The 27462-nt window shown below is 38.6% G+C and overlaps 1 protein-coding gene across 1 annotated transcript in view; it reads right to left on the bottom strand.

Moving 5' to 3' along the window:
- LOC121315456 (ephrin type-A receptor 7-like) overlaps positions 1-27462 on the bottom strand; it is a 76682-nt gene that overhangs the window by 22718 nt on the left and 26502 nt on the right. Inside the window, exon 5 of the mRNA XM_041249566.1 lies at positions 25656-25991. Within this exon, the coding sequence (XP_041105500.1) occupies positions 25656-25991 (336 nt within the window). The remainder of the gene's footprint in view (positions 1-25655; positions 25992-27462) is intronic.

The raw sequence follows: 27462 nt of genomic DNA on the forward strand, positions 1-27462 counted from the left end.
AAAAAACTGTACAACACTCAAGGTACTCCGTTAGACTTAAAATAAAAAAATAAATAAAATAAAAAATACTTGCTATGCACAACTGCATTACTTATGTTGAAATAAGCTGTTTAAACATTTAGAAAAAACAAAACAAAACACTAACTAAACAAAAAAGCCATCTGATCATTACTTACATTTGTTGTTGAATTTGTATTTATTTATGTTTCAACGCTACCTAAATCCACCTAATAGCATTGCATATAGTACATAAAGCAGCTAAAGCTGACGTTTGAGTTTATTATGTTGTCACTTTAAGCCAAGTCATAACAACGGGCCGTGCAGTTCCCATGATATATACCATGCCTGGGTTGTGATATATATCATCGGAACTGCATGGCCCAAAGTGGTTTATACCGCGAATAAAACCAGAAACTTTTACTACGTATACATCCGCAGAGTAATATAGTCCCAAATGTAATTTAATTTCATGCATTGTTCACTTATTAAAATTAAATTGCACATGTCAGTTTATTGTGAATTTCTGCATCGCAAGTGACTAGAAACTACAGGAGTAATCACAAGCTGATGATGGGAGGAGTTTCCAATGACACTGAGGAAGGCAGAAGTCTGTTTCCATCGTTTTCCATCTCAAAAGATGTTTTTTGTTAGTTGTTGGACACCCTTGTGTGTAGGTTTCCTGCAGACACTTCAAATCTAGGCCGGTAATTCGGTGTCTGGCCTTGTTTTTACCAGCATTTCTAAGAGTTTTCCTGACCGACAGCAATACATCATTGCTGGCATCTTAAACACGCTGTCAGCAGAGATGTTAGATCTTCTACTGTTAAAATATGTATTTAGTCCAGCTCAGTGCTATAAAACTGGAGACTGAATGCTGGTCTCCAGTAGAACATCTTGCACTGGCATAAAATTCTCTTATGTTCTTGAGATTTTTTGGACTTGTTTTCATAAAACGAATGCCCATATTTTTTTCTTTAAGTACATTAACCAGCCCATGCTGTAGTTTTTTTTTCAATCTTTGTTTTCTTCTGTTTCATTTAGCTGTTCCTCATCTACTGTTATATGTCTACTCTTGGTGGTGCACTTATTTTATTGTATTTGTTTTTTCAGATGGACTGCTGTCTTCACTCAGAAAATTGGTGTTGTATCAGTTATATGGAGAGTCATCCCCAAATATATGAAAATGAAATGCCACTCATTTTTGGCTGTGGTTTTGTAACTAACAACAAATAAAATGACAGTCTGTCATGGATTTTAGAATGTAGTGGTGCGTAGTGATTTATTCAGTGTGAAGCGGCTCATTAGTATTGAAGCCATGTGATGCTGTTTAACCAATCAGAGGTGGTTATATTTCCAGTCCGTGTTTATATATATATATATTATATATATATATATATATATATATATATCCTGTTTCGCATACAACACAGTAAAGATGTGTGTGAGACACATGGCATGGGAGGGGCCTCACGTAATTGAGGCACAGTGAAATCTACAGGTTCATTCTAACCAGTTATTGCAACATTTAATGCACTGTGAACTCAATAATAATTGCTAATAGTATTCATTGGGTAACAGATGCTAAAATCATTGGTCAGCTGTGCTATATAATTGTTTACACAGCAGGGTCCCCACTTTAAAACCAGTCAACTGTTCTCTGTCAGTATGTGAACTGACTGTGGCCAGACAACTATCAGCAACTGTTTAATCACGCCCAGAATTCTTCCCACATCATTAAATCTGTTACCAACGGCAAACCAACATACAATCACAAATGCAATCTAAGTTAATTTAATTGAAAAATGGGATAAATAACACAGTTTGCATAGGAAAAAGAACTTGTTGGAGACTTGTAATATCAACACAATTCTTTAAAAAAATTAGAGAAAAACTCAACAGTGACATTTCAGCCAATGCTGCTCAATGAACATATCTTACTATAATTATAGTAAACAGGCTTAATGATTCTAAATTAAGTCCAGGTTTTGTTCCCTACAAAAAACTCCCTCATTACACTGACTCCCATGCCTTACTGAAGATGCCAGCATCGAGGGACTCCTGGGTGTGCCTGTTGGCCATGTTATGACACTGCTACTGTAGATATCAGATTTCTGATAGTAATATTGATATAAATGATAAACAATATTCTACAAATGTCACTGGTAATTGCATTATGACCATAAACTATAACTTACTTAGGAAACATTGGGGTCTATTCAGTTGATCGAAACGGTGGTGGATCTAAAAAATTGAATGCTAATTAAAATTGGGACCTTTGTGCACCAAGGTTTTGAATTTAGTATATTTCTGTTTGTATTTTTATTTTATTCTTTTTAAATAGCAGGGAGGGTTCTATTTGAAGTATTTTAATGAACGTGGTATCATAATCTGCTACATTTTAGTTCTCCTGATATGATTTTATACCTGAAAACTAAACTATTTCATATGTGAATAAAGCATATACTGCATTGTATCATTTCAGACCCTGCATTTTCTAAATCATTCTGCAAATCTGTGACAAACAATCATCAGTAATCCCTTGTATTCTCACTGCTCATAACAAACATTTCATTTAAAGACAGCTGACAAGCCAAAGACCACAGGGCTAGCTCTGAACAAGCAGACTGTGAGAATACCTTCTTTGAGCCATTTAACAACTGTTCTCTTGGGTTTTTTTGTTTTTTATTTTGGTAAGGAGAGCTGATTTAGGCAAAGAAAATGGTTAAGAACTAAAGCCCACTTGAATATTGAAAAGTCACATTTGTCAGGCAGAAGTGTCAGAATGAGAGAAAATTATTTTGTGGCCAAGTGCTCGAAACCTAAAGAGGAAAGCATTAATATATATATATATATATATATATATATATATATATATATATATATATATATATATATATATATATATTATATTTGCTATTTTTCTGCTGAATAAAGCTCCATGTAAAACAATAAGTAAACACACTCCTGTGCTTAAAATACAAAACACATATCAAACCTACTTTCTGTTATCCATTTGCTAACACTTACCCTCCTCTGCTCAGGCAACTCCAGTCCAGTAGTACATGGCCTTTCTAATATTGCCTGCAAATACTGTTAATGCCAGTAAATCCGAAATGACATAGAGTATTAGGTGTGCTCAACACTTAGCTACAATTTTATTTACATGATTCACTGTTTGAGGGTGAGGGGGCCTGGCCATTAACCCTAATGTTAAAATAAGGGAAAGTTGGGAAGTCAAAGACCAAATGAAGACATGCACCGTAACTAATCTGCCTGGGGTTAGCTGTGACAGTGAAGCCACTAACCAGCCTAAAGGGCTGAAAGATTCTTGAACATTACATTATTGCCTGAGGCAGCTTACAGAAATCACTGAACACAAATCCTTGCTACATTGCTATCTTAAAGCAAAATGTCGTGAGTTTGCTTTTGTTGAACTTGCAAACCAGTTCCAAAAAAAAAAATGATGATGTATGATTGTTTTTTCTTTCTCTCATTCCTGTACAGGGGCTATTAGCAGCATATAAGCTAATCACTACAGCATGTTGATTACAAAGTTGACCAGTGCTATCTGACTCAGCAAGGAGCTAGAGCACAATGCAGACAATACTGGCCATTATTTTTACTTTTTTTAATTCTAGCAAGCTAGCAATACTATAGATAACTTGTTCTGATAAACCAGACACGGTATTTTCTCTACAAACTGAAACAAATTACAATCACCCTTATGTTGTAATGTTCTTAATTAAATCAAGTTTTCAACCTTGCTATCCCTTTACTAAGTTTATTTTAGTGTTACACAAGATCTTTTGGTTTAAGTCACGAGTGGTTATCGCGCATAGCTTCAAGACTGGCAGACTTGCCTATAACAGTCCTTTAAAACCAGCCAACTGGGCTTCTTCAATTCAGACACAAACGTTTCTGAAACCACAGCCAGGGATCTTCCAAGGCACCTGTGGTAACCACTGTGACATGCGGCTGGTCATTGCTGTCCATAAGTGCTGTTAAATTCACAGAATGAGAAAGAGCTGATCAGCCTGGACCCAGACAAGAATGCCCTTTTTTCTCAGTGGAAAAAGTTGTTGATCAGAAACATCTCAGCCCTAAGCCCTGCTGAGTGATGTGTTACCTGATAAGACAAACCCCTTTCTCACACAACCCAGCCCAACCCAAAAGTGCAGACACTTTTCCTATCTACAAAGGCAGAACTGCCTTTGAGCGCTGCCTTGGATCAGTCTGCACAAGACCTGCCTCTGAGCGTTGCCTTGGATCAGCATGCACAAGACCTGCCTCTGAGCACTGCTCTGGATCAGCATGCACCAGACCTGCCTCTGAGAGTTGCCCTGGATCAGTCCGTACAAGACCTGCCTCTGAGCGCTGTCCTGGATCAGTCCGTACAAGACCTGCCTCTGAGCACTGCCCTGGATCAGCATGCACCAGACCTGCCTCTGAGCGCTGCCCTGGACCAGCATGCACAAGACCTGCCTCTGAGCGCTGCCCTGGACCAGCATGCACAAGACCTGCCTCTGAGCGCTGCCCTGGATCCAGATTGCCGCGGTCAGCTCCACTCTTTTAAAAACAGCCTTTGAAAATCCTGTCGTAGCTATGCTGCCCCCATGTTAATTCCCAGATAATAAAGGAGTAAGTTCCATTTTTGTAAATCGTTCCCTAATCCCCTTTTGCAATATTTTTATAAAAACCATACAAAGCTCACAGCCGGTGGAATGTTGGCATGTGGATTAATGGAATTAATATGTAATAAATTCGGAGTGTGATCCCCCCTGATCTCATCTGAAGTTACTTGATAAATTCACTCTAGTCATTCAATAACACAATGATTTGACTACCCCCTTCCCCCTACCCCAGCACACCAAAGAGATTACATTTAGAAAAGCTTTGATTTCTTAAATTCTTCAACATGCTGTCTCAAAATGGAAAATCAGCTTGAACTCTGTAGTGGGACAAATAAAGGAATGGAAGGAGACAACACCAGGGACAAAGAGAAATGTGATTTGACAAGACTGCTACTCAAAGATTACCTTGTAAAGCCCATTCCTTTTGCTTTTAATTTGCATGCCGCTACCAAGTGTACGTCTACTGTATTGTATATACAGGCTGCGGTTACAAGGTATTATCCGTGAACAACACGTGTGCACTTTACATGTTTTCAAATACTTTATTAAAACTTGACTTCTGCCATATAATCCCCCAAGTGAACATGCAGTTATATTACCCATTTTTAAGACCCATTAACACTAGAAGGACCAGAGATACACTCATACCTAGAAGCCCTGCAGCAGTCTTTGACAGCTGTATTCAAAACACTGTAAATGGTATAATGAAAGGAGAAACAATCGGCTGTAATTCTTTTTTTTTTTTTATTGAGTACATCTGAACAACCGAAGCATGAATATATATATATATATATATACACACACACACACACACACACACACACACACACACACACACACACACACACACACACACATTTATAAATTCATTTTACAAATCAAAACAAGAAAATGTAAATAATCTGAACAGATATCTGAACAGACATTGGTTTACAACATACGGTACATATCCATAAAACTTAAACAGTTTATTATCAGATGAGCAAAAGTAACTGGAAAACGTAGATAAATAAACATTTTACAGAAACGCACGGCACAAGAAGTTATAAAAAAACAAATCTAATTTATTTTTCTTTTTTTCGATAAAAGGGTATTCCTTTACCGGAGTCTAAGGCTATTCACAATCAACACAGATAATGCGTTTCTCCACGCCGCCTTTCTGCACAGGGCACAGCTGTCCGAAGTTTTATTTTTATTGCATTTGCCTCAACCCTGTTGCTAGCTTCAGCTGTGGGTACATGCTTGGCAGTCTCCCTCTGTTCCAAATGCTTATTGCGAAGTTCGTGTGCTAACTGTAAAATATATTCTCTTTTTGGTAAATTCTTCTCTGTGCATTCTTTGTAAAGTACCCAGGAGTTGATCTGCTAGTCCAATACATTGTAAAACACATGAACAGACCACCGTGCCACCTGATCCAAAACATTAACTCCATATTTTGTTGCGTAGTAAAACTCCACGGTCTCTGGTGTTTATTTTCACTAGTCCCGATGCTAACTGACTGACCAAAAAAGCTTACTGAAAACAATAGACTGTCAGTCATTCACTCAGGCAGAGAGTAGAGACTAATCTGATTACAGCTAAACACAATGCGGCCTGGTAAATAAAAACAATAAAGTAGAATACCGTTCTGTATAATCAAAATACATTTGTTTTCTGTGTGGCCGTCAATGTGACTGCTCTTGGGGCTTTTAGGTATAATGTAATATATCTCCTTTTTTTCTGCATGCCCGCGTTTCATGCTTTGGGAGAAATACATACGGACAGAAAGGTACATGAATGCGCAGCCCCATATAAGAACATAAGAACGTAAGAAAGTTTACAAATGAGGGGAGGCCATTCGGCCTATCTTGCTCATTTGGTTGTTGGTAGCTTATTGATCCCAGAATCTCATCAAGCAGCTTCTTGAAGGATCCCAGGGTGTCAGCTTCAACAACATTACTGGGGAGTTGGTTCCAGACCCTCACAATTCTCTGTGTAAAAAAGAGCCTCCTATTTTCTGTTTTGAATGCCCTTTTGTCTAATCTCCATTTGTGACCCCTGGTCCTTGTTTCTTTTTTCAGGTCGAAAAAGTCCTTTAGGTCGACATTGTCAATACCTTTTAGAATATGTGTGTTATGTGTTATATGACTGGAGAAAATTACATTTTAAAGCCAAAAGGCCAAAATGATCGCCACAGGGATTCTAGTGTTAACGTTTTCAAATACAGTATAAAGACAGCACAGTATAAGAAAAATAGTTCAATCAGATGGATGAGTTAAAACTGTACCAAAGTGATGTGTTTTTTTTCTGTTTCTAAGACTAAATTACAACAGAACTGAATATTCTGTAAATACAGGTACAACAGGTACTTTATGGGTTAGTGAGTCTGCATGAGGTAACACTTTAAATACGTTTCAATAGTTTCTGTGCATATTATTTCACGTTTGAATCCTCTGGAGAAATCCTTACTTAATACTTTAAGAACTGCTCGTTCTTTACAGTGTTGGTGAATGCAGTCAGAGCTTCCAATTCCTTTGACATTAAAATACTAGCACTGGTCTTAAACATTTTAGACGCAATCTAGATGCATTGCTTCAAAAGCACAATAAAGCAACATAAGTAGCTTGCAGAACAATTTAACTGAGGTCAAAGATTAAGAATACATGGCCAGGAATGTTTTAGTAATTCTAACTATTTACCATGATAAGCTTTAAACACTACTTACACTACCAACCCTTAAAATGAATAAATACAGTGGTGTGAGCAACACACACTGTTATTTTGAAATCCTTCAAAACATTCTTATAATTGCCCCTATTTATAGAAGAATGTTGTGTAATTTAGGATCAAAGCGAGACTGGATGGTGAAGTTATTGCAAGTTATTTTAAATGACATTTCCAGGACATGGTCTAATAAAAATCAATTATGTTCAGTTTCAATGAAACACTGCTTCACCGCATAGGAAAAGTACATAGCGAATGGAAGGCGGGTCTTGAAATGCAAGAGGAATAGGGAGGCTGTGCACAGCCTTTGAAGTTAGGAGTCTCTGATTAAAGCTTGGGTCACTACCAAATAAACAAACCCCCACTAAATTTTGTTTAATATTTATTCTTATATATAAGAGTAGATTTGAACAGGAGCTTCTACTTAGAATTCCCTTTCTTTCCAAACAAAAAATAATGTGATTTAATCTCTTACAAATGGAGTATGCATGCTTCCAGTCAAACTATTTCTAGGGCTCCCATGAAACTAATCTCTGGTTGATGCCTTGAATCTAATTTATTATTTGGTCTCTTAAAAATGTCTGGCCTAATACAACTGCCATTAATCAACAACTGCCCCCCCACCCCCCCCTTTCTTTTTCTTTTTTTCAGTACAACGACTGCTCGATACTAAGGACCGCCATCAAAGTAATTAAACTGGCAACATAACATGTAATGTAGTTGTTCATGCTAGAATCAGTAACCACTGATGTAAGTAATTGCAATTTGATTCTAGCCTGGGGAATTGTGGGGTGAACTACAGGGAAATCCCACCTGGAATAACTGCCATTAGGGAATAATTTAGCAAAAAAAAAAAAAAAAAAAGGCATCAAGGTAGTTTTTTGTTCCATTTTGTAACAAACTAAACACTGAACAATGGCTCCGGTGTCCTGCTGTTCCTACAGCAGTGTCTATGGTTATGTATGCAGTAAGGCCCAACACTGGGTCCATATACGTCCAATATACGGATGACTCGAGGTGTTGTGCACCACGAGGCTTAGCAACATTCACAACAAGTCGAAAGCAAGTTTAATATACTACAGGGGTGTTAATAAAATATTTATTCCAAACAGATTACAGTACTTTGGAATGTAATCTATACAGAGATTTATTCAGTGACAACTGAGTAAACACATTGCATCTTGTTAATACTGTACCACCTAACCTTCATTATCTGTGAAACACACAATGCGGAAATCCCTGCCTAAAACATAATATATTATACATTATACATTGTACATTATAGCAATTATTCATTCATAAACTTAAATAATGTTATTAACTATACACGTTACAAAAATGTAATTATTCAATCAATTATCCAATATTTATATCAATGTATTTAATGAGGAATTGAACCGATCGAAAAATCGATTTTCGATTTAATAGTAGCAGCCCTAGTTTAGATACAAGTGGAGCTTGGTGCAATCATATTTGTAATGTTTAGAAAGAGAGATGAGGCTAACTGAACTGAAGCTAGAGTGCTCTCTCTCTCATATTCTGGCACTACAGTAATGTATTGCAATATCAGCCTAGTGCAAGTCGATTGTGTTCCGTAAAAGCTAGCATCATTTGACAGGATTTAGGTTGATACAGTGTTCATGGTGACCGCTGTTAAAACTGCGGTAAAGATGACTAACATTTGCCACTGGCTAGAGGCACAGACATAATTCTTCAAACTCGTTTTTAAAATGTAGTAAATGCTTGCAGCCTTGCAGCTTAGCATACATTTTCAACATGCTATATTTGTCTGGATTACCAACAGTCAGTTTAATGTAATAGATAAACATGAACTTTTTTGTAAAATTATACACCACTTATAACAGATTTAATACATTATGTTATTTTTTTTTTAAATAAATGTATTTATTTAATATAGCGTGGACAAGGCTGTTCACGGCTTCACTGTATAATGATAAAATGTCAGCAGTAGTTTCAGTGGTTATTTGCATTACGATTAGCAGGTCACTCGTGATCTCTGCATCGTCCCTTTGGTTCACAGCTGCAGCCAGCCTCCCGCAGTAACATTTCAAAGGGCTATGCAGAATCTGCACAGATTTCTGTGGGTGTTGATTGACGTCTACAGCACATCTTCGATTCTGTGCAGCGCTGTGCAGAACGGAAATCTGCGCTACAAGAACACGACCAATGTCTCAAACAAAAAGCACAGACCCGCGACTGCAGCAGGATAGCCAACTTACTATCAACATCGTTTTGCTTAAAATAGTTGTAACAGTATTCCAATTTTCATAGATAAGTGAAGAATGTTTTTTTTTTTCCAAACTTCACATGTGTAATAATCGTTGGAGGCTTACTTGTGCAATGTCGTAAATGTAAATCCAATAACACTTTTTAGTATTAAAATTTTTTTTTTATTTATATACATAATTTATTTATTCGGTTGAAAAAAATAAACGACTCATCTCTGCTCTTAAATAATAACCTGTGGTACATGTTTGTGTTTTAAGCAAAAGACCAATCATTTCCCAATCTATTTGTCATCAGCTAAACAAAGTATTTATTTATTTGTTTATTTATTTAATTTTACACGTTAAAATGTTTTAACAAACACAGCACCACGTCATTTTGAGCAAATAATAGATCTTAATACTGTTGTAATATAACATTGAGTGTAAAACTTTAGTTTTTTTTTTTTTTTTTTTTTTTTTAATTATTATTCTGATTGTCTTTATAAAAAAGAAATGTACCAAGTTATTTGGCATACTTAAATACTAAAAACAAAATGTTTAAATCATTCCATGAAAGGAAGTGTGATTTGTTGGTTTTATTTTTGTGAATTACGGTAATTTAAGTGATTTACATTATCTTTCTTCATTTGAGCCTTTATTTTAAAACCTGCATGGTGTACTGTATACCATGATATTAAGGCTACCACGGTATTTTTTTTAATGGTTATCATACCGTGTAAATGTCATACCGTCCCATCTCTACTTGCGCTCAGCATTTAATAAACGAACAAACAGAAAATAAAAGGTTGTAACAAAAGAACAGCACAAACAAAACGAAATTAAACAGACAAACAAAACGAATAGACACTCACAAACAGGGTGGACGAACGCTGAATACAAAACAGGTACGGTGCTGGTGCTTCCAGCACTCGTCATATTTACTTTTCTTTCTTTCTTTGTTTTAAATTCTCTCCTCTCCACACCCGTTCTTCACTCAAACACACAACCCCGAATGAGTGATACATGCATGCTTTTATGCAGCTGTACCGAGACTCGATTGCTAATCAATTATTCAATTGAAATCTCCGTACAACTGCACATTAATTAAATTAGTGCACGCCTGTGTCCACACACTAAATACTTTTTAATCAGCATGTGGAGTGATGTGCAATCCTTGTGCCTAAATACAAATATACATTTGAAATCCCTCGTGTTACAAAGATCCGTTTATATCCTGTGTACCAATGACTATATACAAACATTAACACACCATACGCAACATATAACACACAAATACACACAGGGGAGGAGAACATTGCCACATACCCCCCCCCCCCCCCCCCCCCATTGTGCGCAGCACACATGGCCTCAATGGCTACCTCCACCCTTAAAATCCCAAAAGTCTCGATCAAATGTCCCGGACCAAGAACAGGGACTTTAAGGGGTTCATGGGCAGCAATGTTGAAAGTAGCCAGGCTGTACCACTCGCAGAGGAAATGCTGCCAACAGTGAGCCTGTCAGCAGACATGCTGACAGCTCCCAGGCTGACTCCTTCAGCGGGGGCAATTTCATCAGCGGAAAGGCTGCTGGGGTAGGTGGTCCATGGGCGGTGTCATGCAGGCATCCCAGAGCGATGACGTGAAGGCATCCTTGGGCGGTGTCATGCAAGCATCCCCGAGCAATGACGGAGTCAGTACCAGTCGTGGTGCTGTGGTTGGCCACTGTGGCTGTGGCTGCAGCAGTGGTAGCCCTCTTCGAGGCCGCTGCGGCCAGGCTGTTTTCCGCTGTGCTCCCCTCAGCAGACTATGCAGTGGCTGCTGAGGATTGCCAGCATCATGTCTTGGTCCTTCCTCTGGTGAAGGGAGAGGCATCTCCTGCTCCTCTCCCCCTGGTGGTGATGGAGGCAGAGCCAGCTCCAGCGCCTCTCCTCGTGGTGGTGGGGGAAGTGATACCAGCAGGCATTCACCCTCTGCTGGTGGCGGTGGACCCAACAGGCATTCACCCTCTGCCGGTGGAAAGGGACCCAACAGGCATTCACCCTCTGCCGGTGGAAAGGGACCCAGCAGGCATTCACCCTCTGCCGGTGGACGGGGACCCAGCAGGCATTCACCCTTTGCTGGTGGACGGGGACCCAGCAGGCATTCACCCTCTGCTGGTGGAGGTGGCGGAGGCAGAGGCAGCTCCTGCCCGTGGAGATAGAGAAGGCGGAGGCACAGGCAGCTCCTGCTGCTCTGCTCCTGCCAGTGGAGTTGGCGGAGGTAGAGGCAGCTCCTGCTGCTCTGCTCCTGCCGGTGGAGGTGAAGGAGGAAGAGGCAGTTCCTGCTGCTCTGCTCCTGCCGGAGGAGGTGGTGGAGGCAGACATAGCTCCTGCTGCTCTGCTCCTGGCGGTGGAAGCGGTGGAGGTGGGAGCAGCGTGTAGCCTCCTGGCGACGGAGGTAGGAGCAGCGTGTAGTCTCCTGGCGACGAAGGTGGGAGCTGCGTGTAGTCTACCCTTGTTACAAGGGACTGGTGCGGCTCTCACTTGCAGGGGACTTGTGCAGCTCTCCCTCACTTGCAAGGGACTGGTCTGGCTCTCTCTCACTTGCAGTGGACCGGCGTGGCTCTCCCTCATTTGCAGGGAACAGCAGAGCTTCTCCCTCTCGCTCTGGAGACAGTGTTGGGACCTCTTCCTCTGGCGCTGGAGGCGAAACCAGCAGGCATTCTTCCTCTGCTGGGGGAAATGGGGACAGCAGGCATTCTTCTTCTGCTGGTGAAGGTGGAGACAGCAGGCATTCTTCCTCTGCTGGTGGAGATGGGAGCGGCCAGCAATCCTCGTCCCTTTTGGGCTGTGGATGCACAGACTCCTTCCTCTTGGGATGTGGACGCACCGACTTCTCCCACTTGGGCGGTGGCTGCACAGACTCCTCCCTCTTGGGCTGTGGATGCACAGACTCCTCCCTCTTGGGCTGTGGATGCACAGACTCCTCCCTCTTGGGCTGTGGATGCACAGACTCCTCCCTTTTTGGCTGTGGAGCTGCCACTGGCTTCTTCCCCTTTTTTCAGTGGGCTGGTCTCGGGGCCTTCAGGCGAAGCCACTCCTCCGCATCCTCCACATCTCCCCGATCGAGTGCCTTCAAAAAGAGAGTGTCTGCATAGGGGCATACATCCTGGAGGTGCCCATACTCGATGCAGGAGAACTTCCTTCCTTCAACTCCTGGCGATTACGCCATGGCTGCCTTTCTTTCTCCCATCCCATTTTTATTTCCCCCACAAAAAAAACCCAACAGTTCTTTTTTTTTTTCCCGCTCTGGTCTACATCTAGGAGGCGCTGATAGTCCTACTCTGACACCACGTGTCACAAAGACTGCTGTAGTGGGTAACTTCAGACCAGAAACAGGGACCAACACAGAATAGACAAATGTGGAGTTTGGTGAAGCTGAGCACTTGTTTGCGCTTAGCATTTAATAAATGAACAAACAGAAAATAAATTGGAATCTGCACATGAATTAAATTAGTGCAGTCCCATGTCCACACACTATATACTTTTTAATCAGCATGTGGAGTGATGTGCAATCCTCGTGCCTAAATACAAATCTACATTTTAAATCCCTTGTGTTACACAGACCCATTTATATCCCATGTACCAATGACTATATACCAACATTAACACACCACATGCAACACACAACACACAACACACAAATACACACAGGGGCGGGGCACATTGCCACAGTAACATTTTCATTTAATTTTGCTGTTCTGTCATTAACGGGCACTTATACATACTGCTACAATACGTACCAGATTTAAAAGTATGTACTGTATTACAAAACACTTGTCGTCTCTTTAGGCAAGTGATAGTTTCAGAATCGTATTGATCTGAATTAAAATACTTCTTTTAAAAATATAGTACTGTACCAACAAAACCAATACAGTACATCTCAATGGAAGACTACTTATTTTAAGACAGTCCTTTTAGTCATGTATTTTTGACATTCTATCTTTTTTGTGTTCCTTGAAAAATGGACAAGGGTTGGAATGGGCCAAAATGAAATAATCAGATATATGTCACTCTTTTAACTGTCACTGAAGTCAAAATTGTGTAGGGTCGGATATGTAAGATTGATCCCTGGAGCCAGCATTGCAGCCGTTGTGCGTGCTGATGAGTCAGGGAGGCAAAATAAGCTGATCCCTGGGGCCAGCATTAAACTTTAGCCATCAACACCAGGCAGAATGATGTATACATTATCAATTTGTTTACAGTAAAAAAGAAGCAATGTCTTAGTTGGTGCTTATCTTGGTGAGCTGAGTCCAGTATCAGCATGAAGCTTGATCTCCTACTCTCATGTAATGGAAATCATAAAGGCAGCAGTGAGTAAGTTTGAAATGCACTCAGACTTATAAGAATAATTCATCTGCACCCTGGGTATCGTTCACCAGACCAGATGTGACTCCATCTGCTTAGGTAAACATTCTCATATCCTCTCTGTGGAAACCACAATCGTTTCGGTGTTGGTTTTTGTTGAATTACTAAAGTCTCAGTACCAGATGGCATTCCTACACTTTGTTAAAAAGGTATTAGTTGTAAAACGATGTATCTCGGAAAGGTGAGATATGCAGCTGAGGAGCAGAACAGGTGCAATGGCTGGATTTAAGTAAGGGATATGTTATTAAATTCTTAGAGAAAACAGCTTTAGGGTTGCTAATGTTACTAATAATCAGAGTTGCCAATTCAGAAGTTTAAAGGTTACTGCATTGCCATTCTACAACTGGCACTTTTTCAATTGGAGTCTCAAAGAAAGTTTTTTTTTTTTTTTTTTTTCCAAGGAGAACAGCAATAACCCGAAGTAGGTAGATCATTGTTTAATATTAACACTTAAGTTTGGAAATGTATGTACAATGCAACGTCTTTGAAAGTCTTACTGTACATGTATATATTTATTATTATTTTGTTAGTATTTAGTTTAATTTAGGGTGCCCAATTATGTTACCTCACGTGGTAGCAATTCTCACACAGCTCAGGAGAAGTGAAGGTCCAGTGGGCTCATGACCAAGTCAAGTTCCTCTTTTGCACCCAGGAATCGAGAAAGGATTTCAGTGAGCTACTGACCTCTGGAGGACAAAGGCCAGCCCTGCAGGTGTCCACCTGAGCTCACTGGGTACCTGGCCAGTGGGTTGACTATCGTGCGATGAGGAAAAACAGTCCCTTCTAGTTTTGCCTCCCTAACGAATGGGAGATCCACAACCAATGCAACGCTCTCTCTGGATTCCCCAGTGAAGACCGTCAACTTGGCACAGACTGAAAACAAATCTGCACAACTTTTACCAGGTGAGCCACTCAGGGACCCCAGCATGTACAGTGCCTATAGATAGTTTACACCTACTTTTTTCACATTTTGTTGTGTCAGTGCCTCAGAGTTTCATGCATTTAAATTAGGATTTTTTTCCACTTATCTACACACCATACTCCACACTGTTAAGGGGAAAAAAATATTGAGAAAAAAATTATATATAAAAAATACAAAACTGAAAAATCATAATTGGATAAGTCTCCACCCCCCTGAGTTAATACTTGGTGGAAGCACCTTTGGCAGCAATTACAGCTGTGAGTCTGTTGGGATAGGTCTCTACCAACTTTGCACACCCAGATTTGGCAATATTTGACCATTCTTCTTTACAAAACTGTTCATGCTCTGTTAAGTTCCTTGGGGAGCGTTGATGGACAGCAGTCTTCAAGTCATGCCACAAATTTTCGATTTGATTTAGGTCAGGGCTCCGACTGGGCTACTCAAAGACATTTACCTTTTTATTCCTTAGCCACTCCAGTGTAACCTTGGCTGTGTGCTATGGGTCGTTGTCATGCTGAAAGGTGAATTTCCGTCCCAGTTTCAGCTTTCTTGCAGAAGGCAGCAGGTTTTTCTCAAGGATTTCTCTGTACTTTGCTCCACTCAGTTTCCCTTCTATCCTGACAAGTGCCCCAGTCCTTGCCAATGAGAAACATCCCCATAACATGATGCTGCCACCACCATGCTTCACAGTAGGGATGGTGTTCTTTGGGTGATGTGCTGTGTTGGGTTTGCACCAAACATAACACTTTGCATTTAGGTCAAAAAGTTAGACCACAAATCTTTTTGCCACATGGCTACAGAGTGGTTTTTTTTGCATACTTCTAATGGGATTAAGGTGGGCTTTCTTGAGTAATGGCTTCTTTCTTGCCACTCTACCATACAGGTCAGATTTGTGGAGTGCTTGGGATATTGTTGTCACATGCACACTTTGACCAGTCTTGGCCATAAAAGCCTGTAGCTCTTGCAAAGTTGCCATTGGCCTCTTGGTAGCCTCTCTGATCAGTCTCCTACTTGCTTGGTCATCCAGTTTGGAGGGACGACCTGATCTAGCCAGGGTCTTGGTCGTGCCATACACCTTCCACTTTTTAATAATAGTCTTGACCCTGCTCCAAGGGTTATTCAAGGACTTTGATATTTTTTTATACCCATTCCCTGATCTGTGCCTGTCAACAACTTTGTTCCGGAGTTCTTTTGAAAGCGCACTGGTGCTCATGTTTGAGTCTTTGCTTTGAAATGCACTACCCAGCAGAACAGGAACTGCTGAATTTATCCTGAAATCATGTGAATCACTACAATTTAACACAGGTGGAGGCCACTTAACTTGGTGTGTGATTTTGAAGGCGATTGGTTACACCTGAGGTAATTTAAGACTGCTATTACAAGGGGAGGTAGACACTTATCCAACCAAGCTATTTCAGTTTTTATTTTTAATTAATTTTCTACAAATTTCTAGAATACTTTTTTCACTTGGAAGTTGTGGGGTAGAATGTGTCGATAAATGAAAAAAAAAACTATTTTAACGCATTTTAATTCCAGACTATAAGGCAACAAAAGGTGAAAATTTTGAAAGGGGTGTAGACTTTCTATAGGCACTGTATATATTTTTAGACACAAAATTGTTATTGAGATAATAAATATGTATGATTCAATGACAAATCTGGGATCTTAATTCTGTCAACCTTATGTTTCACAGTTATCAACTCAATTTAGTTTTTATTTTATTTATTAATAAGTGGGTCAATAACTCCCCCATGGAAAAACCTAGCTGGGTCTATCATTAAAATAATACTCCTGCCTAATGCTCAATATACCGAAACACTCAAACTGGTGATGCTCAAAATAAGCATTGTAAAATGCCGTTTATCTATCTGTTGATTATTTGTGACCCAATGCTCATATAAAATAAATACAACTCACTCATGTTTAACCTTAATATAAAGATTGGCAATGTTCTTGGTTAAACAGACATTTTTGATGCTGTTTGTTAAATTAAACCACTTTTGCACAACTGTTACTTAACATATTATTTGATAAAATAGTAACAACCCTATAATTACAATAGTTAAATGAGTAACTTATAAATGCCAAATTTACTGCTTTCTCAAGTAGACGTTCTTTTCCTCCTGTCAAACTAGGTAAGATTGTCTGTTTCAACAATGTTATCGGAAATACCTGATATACCCCAAGCAGTGCAGAGGAAATGTATTTCTTTACCTCATGAGAGCAAGGTCTTAAGATAGTGGCAGCATATAGGAGGTGACTGTTCAATTCCATTGACTGTTAACATTGATTTCTCCATTATCAAACACTTAGAACATGCATCAGCATTGGAGTTTTATGGCGGCCGCCTTTGCTCTCCTTCAGGAAATGAAACACTTTTAATACCTTGACAACTACTTCAAACTGCTGCAGTGTTTTCTACATTGAGTCGGTTATTTCTTTCTTTTTTTTTTTTTTTGCATTTGGAGCAGATGTTCTGAGTAAATAGAGCAAGTTAGTCACAGGAGGAGTGTTGTACAAGCACTGGGAAAGGTATTGTGTAATACTTCAATTATCTATCAGAAAGAACGATGTAATTGCATATCACACCAGCGACAGGCCATGAAGATGGCCATGGTAATAAGCACGGTTAACTGTGGAAATGCGAGGGAACCGAAATAATAAAGCTCATATTGTATTTTTGGAAATTGTACCACTAGTGAAACTGTATATCAACATATCCAAGTCATTATTAGCAGAGCTTTTTCAGAAAGAAAAAATGCACATAATAAAATAAACAAACCAGAATTGAAAAAAACAAATACAGTGGCTTAGAAATTATCTTAAATTGCACAGATTACAGTCAAATTTAGAACAGTATGTTTAAAAGAAACACAGGTAATTCATGTCATACATCACCAATTCTGGTTGATAGTTATATGCAATCCAATTTTTGTGATAAATATAATGATGTATCATATGTAATCTCTTTGCTGAGAGGGAACAAATCTGAAAAAATAAATAAAAACACAAACAGATGTTTTGTTTGTTCTGGACAGGCTGTACCTGTAATGCATACATTGCTAATTAAATAACAGCTGTTTTGAACTCTTGTTTTTATTACATAATGGGTGGGAAAAAAACAACAAAAACAAGTGTGCCTTTTAAATTAGAGGCATTAAGGCAGCTGTGTGGTCAAGTGGTTAAAGAATGAGCTTGTAACCAGAAGGTACCTGGGTTCAAACTCCAGCTCAGCTACTGACTCATTGTGTGACCCTGAGCAAGTCACTTCACTTCCTTGTGCTCCATTTTTGGGGTGACACATTGTTGTAAGTGACTCTGCAGCTGATGCATAGTTCACACACCCTAGTCTCATGTTGTAAATCGCTTTGTGATGGTGGTACACTATGAAAGGCGCTATACGACAATTATTAGTATTATGATTGACAGACAGCCAACCCCTTCTTTTAATTAATTTAAAACAAGTGAAGGCATTCTGCAACTATTGGAATGATTAAAAGATTTTCAGAGGAAGATCATTAAATAGCTGTATGTACAAAAATCATTGTTCCACTCTCCTTGTAGCCATATATATATATAATCTGTTAGCCTTTTCATTAATTAAGATTCACAGTGAAAAGCAAATACTGTTCAGAAGTAACCTCATTTATCTCTAAAATTGAAAGTTTATTAAACAGATGAAGACAAATGTTTGTATACTTGACTAAGTTGAGTGGTTGACGCATTTCACATCTTAGTGATTTAGGACACGAGTGTATTGTTTAGAATGTTCATGCCCTACTTTAAATGCCCCTTTCTGCTAATTTTTTTTTAAAACCAAAGAAACTATAGGAATTTAAATATGTGCTTCATACGTTGTATTCTCCTGCCTCTAACACAGTAAAAAAATAATCTCATTACCATTTATCACATCAGTTCAATCAGTCATCCTCCTCATAACATGTAAAGAGGTCATCCACTGCGGCCCGGCCCAGAGATAACTACTGCAATTAGTATTCATCAGCCAAAAAACGGGTTTCAAAGGAGGATTATTAGAGTGCTGCATTCTCTTCCTACTTGTCATTCTCCTTTGGGAGGCCATAATCTTCCCTAATAGGCCATTTATTTTACACCTGAGGGCTTCCAACTTTGTTTCACCCATTTCAATAATATAAATAAATAAATAAATAATTACATTTTGGGGAAGTATTACAATGAAAAAATAAAAGTAGGTATATGTGAATGGCACTTACACAGTGTGTAATGTTGATCAGAGGTATTTAACTATTTAGGCAATTCACCTCACCAAAACTGACAAGGAAAGCCTCAGAATGGAATGCAGTGTCTAATCAATGACTGGTGCAAGAACCTGTCTAGTACTGAAGAAAGCATTTTGAGAGAGGGCAAGATTTTGACCCCAGATCTCCCCAATCCTGGATTTACCAAAGCCTGTCTAAACCTGAACGATACAATAGGCACTGGTACTACGGACTGGACAAAAAATCTAACTTGCACTTGGAGGTGCTGAGTGGAGGGGAAAAATCCCAATTGGCATCACAAAACAGTATCTCCTACTTCAGAACTAATGAGTACCTTTTATTGTTTAACATGTCCTCAAGAGACGATACAGACAGCAGGGGCATGGTGACTAAACTACCCCTTCACAACATTATATCAGAAGTGATCCACAGAAGACAAATGAGAGAAGGTTGGAGAAGGATAGAGAGAAGGCTCTGGGGCTGTCAGTGTGCCACCTTTCATAAGCATTAACACAAGGGGGAAAAAAGAACAGGGGCTATACTGAACCTGTGTTCACTGAAGCACAGTGACTCAGGGGGTTCTATAAGGGCTTGTCTGCCAGCAATAAAAGGCTGAAACAGGATACTTGGAGAGATTAATTACCTAGATAGGGCATGATAATGCAATTTAAATGGGAAAGTAATTAAAATGCACCTTCCATGAAAATTATTCATTGCTGACGGATTGGGTGACAGACAAATCAGAAGGCATTTACAAAATAAATGCTACAGGTTAAGTGTGGCAGGCCTTTTTCCTTGTGAGACCGCCACAACTTCTTTGTAGTTGTTGAATTGAACCTCTCTGTCCAGCTTTTATCAAATTATTGCATGTGAAGAAAAGAAGGGTAAAAAGGAAAGAAAAGGCTCCCAGGTAATGTAAAACTGGGACACATGCTACAATAGAGGATCTGCTTAACTAGAAAATTAATGCCACCGGCCACCTGGGAATCTCCGGATTCAATCAATCCATACCATTTAATGCCATAATGGCAAGTAAGACCATAAAAAGCAGCAAGTGATCAATCAATAACCTTATCGCTCCCTAGAGTGCTATCCTTACAAATGTACTGGACAATGTCTTTTTGTAGAGATAGTGACAATAAATTACCAGTCATGAGAACTTCCCCATGCTAGCATTTAACTGAAAGCCTCTTTTCCCTTGGCTTGAATTCTTATTCTTTTTGGAATTGTCATTCTTAACACAAAATGCATATTGTATAATATCACTGTCAGTCATTTCATAAAAGTTTATTATTATAAAAAAAGACAAAGAGCAACCAAAATGCACCCCACAGGCCTGATCGAGTATCTTTACACAAAAGTGCGATTTGTATAATTTTGTATGTGAAATAAAAATCATAAAATTAAACAGGTGCAAGCATCTCAGAACTTAAATTTAAAACTCTACAGTAAAATCAACAGCTTTATTTTCACTTTCACTAAAATAATAATTAAACGTAATTTGTCTAACCAGCTTTATTCATACCTTGGTATGATTATCTTTTCATATTAGTGAACAAAAGCACAATTATTTTGGATTTCATTGCCAGGAGAACTCAGGGTCTAAGCTGCTCACTGTGATCACCATAGAAATATCGTTTTCCAAAAAACTGTTGGATTTATGCCATCATGCTCATTAGACAGTCGAATCTGGTAAATGCCAAGCCAAGCCATAAAACGCTGGAACTGCTGCGAGACTTTAAATGGCCAACCGCTGCCATATTTTCCAACTGTAAATATTTCAACCTGAGTGCCACTACTAGTTGCTAGGGTGACCATTTTTTTTTTCTCATTTTTTTTTTTCCATTGTCACATCTAACACGAAAAAGTCAGTAGCAAATCACTCTAAATTGAAGGTGTATGTTTTCAGCTAGTCAAGTCAGTCTTAAATATAAACCCAGCTGACTCCATGGTCTGTTTTCCATAGACGCCTACAATATGCTAGCCATCTGGCCATTTGGTATGTAAAGAATAATCTTAATCTTCACGTGTAAAGCTTAAACAAGATTAACACTCGACTTCCTATCCTTTGATATTTTACACTTTTAAGTATTTCCATGAGCTAAAGTACAAACGCTATGCAACAGGTTGTGGAGCCCATTTTACACGGAATCTTTGAGTCAGACAGAGTAAAGAACCAATGGGTGGTCTTTGTGTCTCCTTAGACCAACCTCACTTGAAACTGGCAGCAGGGCCCAGAAAATACATAGAGAAGCAGGAATTGGAGCAAAAAAAGACATGGCTCATGAACTGTACTGTGGTTTAAACAAAAAATGCTGATTAATGGGTAAAGGAAAAACCACATAATCCGTAGATTAGCAACATTTTTAAAGTGTTACTGGGCAGGAACATGTGTATTGTGTCACTGGGTTGTGGGAGGCTTCAGGGAGGAGACTACAGATTGTGTTGCACTAGTTTAGGTGACAGGAGATCATGTAAATGATGGCTTGTTCGGTTCAGAGAAGCTTCCTGTGCTTCTGTGACAATGCATTCTAATACATAGGGTCCTATTTGCAGATGCCATGGGTTACTTTTAAAAATAGCGGACAGGCATGAAAGCTCAAAGTAATCCAATGCACTTTTCTACGAAAATATTTTTCATGCACATTTTTTTTTTCCCATAGATAATATACAGGGCAACATTATGAAGTTGGATACCCAAATTACTTTTTATGATTCTTACATGCAATGCAGAAACAACTCAAGAAATGTTGAGTAAGCAGAGCACTAGATTTTCATTTTTTTTTTTTTTTTTGGGGGGGGGGGGTGTTTTTCTTTTGTTATCTTATTTTTTTTTTTACCACGTGTTCTTCGTGCAGAAGCAACACCCACTTTCTTTTCTTGCACAATTATATATTGTAGAACTGCAACAGCAAACTTGAATTTTTAGCATCCAGTGGCCTGCTCAATCAGTTTGTTTAGTTTTGTTGCTGTTCGCAGAACCAATTCTAATTCTAGTTCTCTAAGGGTTTCCCTGAGAGAATATTCTGGCTCATGGATATGCATGCAGTGTTCTCCCTTGACTAAATATTAAGTTTCTCTTTATAACTTATTCCCACTTACAAGCTTCTGTAAGAATACATAGGCTTGTTTACAAGATTTATTTTAGAGCCTTTGATGGCTACTTCTGCATGGTTTACAGGTTTCAACTGTGCTCTTTGTGGTATTCTCTGATGCAAATTGTCAGCAGTAAGCGGGAAAGAGTTAATATAACTTATGTGTGTTGCCATTTGACAGAGTTCTGGCAGAAATTGGATATCAAATGGTTAAACTGCTGTTAAAAATGAATTAACTGCACAGCAGAATAATGGTCAGGTTAGGAGGCTCAGTGCCAATTCAACACCATCCAGAAGCTAACACAATTTTCTTTTTTTGTTATTACAACTAAGACAGTTTTCTGTGGTATAATTAGTTGAAATGTAAAACCTCCATCTGCTGTGGGATCACTAACCGCATGCGCGCACACACACGCACACGCACACACACGCACACGCACACAATGCATGTTCCCATTGAGAAACATGTATTTTAAAATGGATGAGAAGCAGTAAGCAAAAACATCTGAATGTGTTACATTAAAAAAAAAAAAAAACATGATCATTGGTTTAAATCATCATTATCATAATAATAATAATAATAATAATAATAATAATAATAATAATAATAATAATAATAATAATAAATTCTCACTTTCCTCTTTTGCATAACCATGCCGTATGGGTCTAATTGTGGCCAATATTTCTTATTTTCAATAAAAACAGCAAACCATCTGTGTTTTAAAGCCTTCCAATGTCACCACACTGTAGTTTACAGATAAATGCCTCTCCACCATCCTCCACCTTTATTGCAGTTAATGAATAAATATTGTTAAAATTGGGACACTAATTGTCGGTGTCGACGTGCCACAGGCAATTATGAATCGCTCACACAGAAGCCTTGCTAATTGTTTTTCACAGGTCTCCTTGGTGTGTCCTTGTGTCCTTGATGAGGCAAGCCACAACAGGCTGATACGTACATCTCTGACAACGCACCTTGTCACTAAACATACATCATCCCATTCGGCTCATCCTAGACTCATTTTACTGGCTGGTAGCAATTATCTCTCTCTTTGTGCCTGACCTCTCGACAGATAGGGTGCACGATGGTTACATGTTTTTCTTTTTCCATTTTAGTTAATTGACCCCCCTCTGTTTGACCACAACATCTTCAAAGGTTTTAGTTAATGACTATACACCCAACTAAAGAGGCAATGTTTATACACTTCTGGACTTAAGTAACACAAATAAAAATAAATACACACACTATGAGGTAAATGGCAGCCAGGACCATATAATGAGGTTGTACTTTTATATGCACCTGACTGTACCTGTTCTAAACTGCACAGACAAATACTGTAGGAGTTCCCTGCCACATTCAGCCACGAAGGGAAATATGTGGATTAGAGTAGGTTTGTTGCTTTAGTTCCAAGCTCTCCTAAACAGTCTTTTTTTTTATCAATTAAGTGAAATTATTTAATTGAGCACCATATTAATTTATGTTATCAATAACCATAACTTGAAATGTTTTGGTCAACCCCCCAAAATGAGTTGTAGCATGTAATGCAGTACCTAATGCACAACATTATAAAAAGTGCTGAAGCCTTATCTTCCTTTCAGCTTGATTTAGGCATGTATATTTCCTGTTTAGCTCAGTTTGTTCTGCATGCCTGATTACAGTCTATTTACACAGAACAAACACTATTTGGCTGAAGAACAGAGCTTGTGAATGACTACATTAGCTAACACAGTTTTAAGAAAATAATGCTATGCGGTTACTCAAGCATAGAAACAATAGTTTTTTTTTTTTTGATTGAATCATTTAAATGTTAAAAATCTCACGTCTGGCTGTGATTTGCCACTGAAGATTCACAACCCTGAATGACAGTAAACTCCTCTGAGACCACACTGCACGCACTGCTACTTGTGATGCTTCACTGTAGAAGAGCGCAATGAGAGCTAATAATGTTTGCCTTAATAACCCCATAAAGTATAATTATTAGAGCACATTTAATTAGTCTAAAGGAACACCAATAAATCTAGATTACATTTGGCTTATTTACTTTTTGTGCAACAATGTAAATCAATATTCCATTCTGTCTTTAATAATAATAATAATAATAATAATAATAATAATAATACAAAAACCATCACATTTAGCATGGAAGTATACAATTGCAATGGAAATCATATGTTGAAACTCTTTCAGTGGAAGCTGTTTCCATGGTAACAGCAAGTGTACATTATGAATGGAGTTACTTACTTATACTGGACCCCCCCCCCCCCCCCCCCCCCCCACTTATTTCAACCCCCCCCCCCCCCCCCCCCCATTTTCACCATTAATTTCCAGTTTTTTAGAACTTTGTACAAAAAAGCCATGCCTAAGGAGAAATATCATGGCTCACGTGAAATAAAATAAGCTGCCTGTAAGTATTTGCTCTGTGCATTAATGATTCAGATAACTGCTTGCATCATCAATGATGAAGGTTCAGATGACGAAGACTTGGAGTTCGACAGTTTCAAATCAGATGACACAGACTCCGTAGTCTGATTGAGTACGCTTTCCTGTTGTTATGCTACAATCCATATTTTGTATTTATTTTTTTTTTTTAATACACTACAAGAACTTGTAACAAGGTATTTTGGGGTTTTGAGCATTTTAATCCTATAGTGCTTCTTTGGATGCTACGCTAATGTATTATTTTGTGTTGTGTTTTCACATGGACACTCCAGTTTCTTACTTACAAAGATTATGTAAAGCCATGTATTTTGGTGGACTGAAAATGTCACATAAAATAAATATAAATAAAATAATTTGAAGTGTCTGGTAGCCAACATAGTATATCACATACTGTAATACCTTTGCACTGACGGTATCGTTCCATCAGGAAATACTCTTAAGACCCTCATTGGCCCAACTCATGAATCACGACTGTTTGACAAACCAGATGTGAATGTAACTAATTACTCAGCTGTCAAAACTTGTCGGTCATCAAACCCCTAAACTATAATGAGCAAACTGCATAGAAAGCATTACCCATAATTAAACCATTTGTATGTCAATGAAGAACATGTTTGAAAAGAACAACAGAATAACACACTCAGCTCAAGTGTCCATCCATTTATAAAGTAGAGTGAGAGTATGGTTCTTCATTCTGGCTTCTACTGAATCTTTTGAAAACAAAGTATTATTAACCTTTGACTTCCCTGCTCTATTACTATGCATGTGATGTGTCCTCCCCAACCACTCTTATTAGGAAACCTGCACTGATATGCAATTTGGGTCTGTGAATTAATAATACATTTACATGTTGTATCCTTTCTCTTTATTTTAAATAAACAAAAAATGTACATTACTTTAGTTTCTGCTTGGCCCTTCTGCTGATGCAGTATTCCTCTGATTTCTTGCCTGGCCTAAGACCCTTTAAAAAATAAAACTTCCAAACAATCTTACCTGCTTGACTGGTCGCAACGCTGACTGTGGCAAAGAGCCTCTGGGTGCGACTGAGGTCTGAGACTCCATTCACAGCTTCAACCTCAAAGGTGTAGTTGGCGTGGGAGAGCAGGTCCACGATGGTGGCAGAGGTATCAACTAATCCAGATTGCTGGGGTACAAATCCAACGATGCTGCCGCAGGGCGCACACTCTCCCTGCTCCCAGCTGCACTTCCTGCACACAATCCTGTAGGTGACGTCACTACGGCCCCCATTGTCTGATGGGGGGCTCCACTCCAGGGTCACCGTGGTCTGGTTGATATTGTAAATCAGGTTCTGTGGTGCAGACGGGGGTCCTTATGTAGGGAAAATAAGAAAGTTGCAGAAAAAGTGTTTTTTTTTGTTTCCCCCAAGTGGTAAGTAGTGACAGTAAAGTTTTGTTTTTAAGTTTATGTATTTATAAATAACAAAAAAAGAAAATTGTTACTCAGCTACTAAATTTGTTCTTTGAATTACCAAATACTCAATCTAACCTTTAACTCAACTTTAAACTGTGAAAGCTGATAGTTTCATGAAACAGTGTACAAAACCTATTTCTGTTGTAGTAATTAATTAAATTAACGAGCCAGTGCCCTGCAGTTTCAAGAGCAGTTAATAAAAAAGAGTGGTGCCTTCATTGTGATGGGGAAAAAAGGAAACATGCAAGCTTTTAAGATGTGGTACCTTGATCAGGTGCTGAACAGAGAAGAGAGGGTGGTGCACACACAAGGGTGGTGTGAATGTAGCTGGGATCCTCAATAGTTACACCTCTTACAGGTCCACTTGAGGCACAAATGCTGCAGATATGTTTTTTTTTTTTTAATTTGATTTATTATTCAAGCGGTTTTAATGTTGCCTTAGTTAGCATTTCATTCACTTTACTCATACTAACTTCACGCTCATTGGTGCCTCAAGGGTGACCAAGCATGCTGCTTGACAGTTTTTGGGTTGAAGTCATAGAGACCTCATTGTTCCACCACTATCAAAACAACACTACTGCAACAAATTAAATAACAGTATGGAGTCCTAAAAATCATACTGTTTTTTGAGCGGAAGCGCCATTTTGAGATTTTTTAGAGTGACCATAAACAAATAATATAAAAAAGAAAGCATGCATTTCAACTCTGAAGCATATATAAATAGCAATGGAAACTAGATTTTTCTTCAACCACCTTCCACTCTCTGTTAACGCAAACCTTCTTCGCACTGGCTGCAAGAATAGAGTATTGCAAAAAACAGCTTTTCACAGATGCACTCTAATCTGACAAAGAACTGTACTCTCCCTGAAGTTGTATGTATAGAAACACAGAATTAATCCAGTGTTGATATATAATTTAAAAAAGAGATTCCACATTGATAGCACACTAGGGATTGTCCGTAAAGTACAGACAGCCAACAAGACCAGGAAAGTGACTTTGAAACAAAAAAAGTAAAATTAATTTATTCTGTTCAGTCTTCTGCTGGTAGTTTTGCAAGGCTTAATTAAATTACTATCCAAGTTTTGTCCCCTTCGACTTTTATGTGCTTTTGTATCAAATGTCTTGGTTTTAAAGACACACAATGGAATCAGAGTCAAAAGGTTATTCTGTTTGATTAAATTTGAGCTCACAGAGCTAAAACCTTAATTAATTTAAAATTTGACTGAGCCTATAATCTAGCATTTAAACACTGAACGAGAGAGTCATGCAAATGAACAGCCAGATAAACACAGACAGACAGTTAACTTTTGCGATGAACACGTTTATTTTTGGGGAGATTATTATTTTTTTTACGCAAGTTAATCACACT

Source organism: Polyodon spathula, chromosome 5 (assembly GCF_017654505.1).
Source record: "Polyodon spathula isolate WHYD16114869_AA chromosome 5, ASM1765450v1, whole genome shotgun sequence".
Lineage (NCBI taxonomy): Eukaryota > Metazoa > Chordata > Actinopteri > Acipenseriformes > Polyodontidae > Polyodon > Polyodon spathula.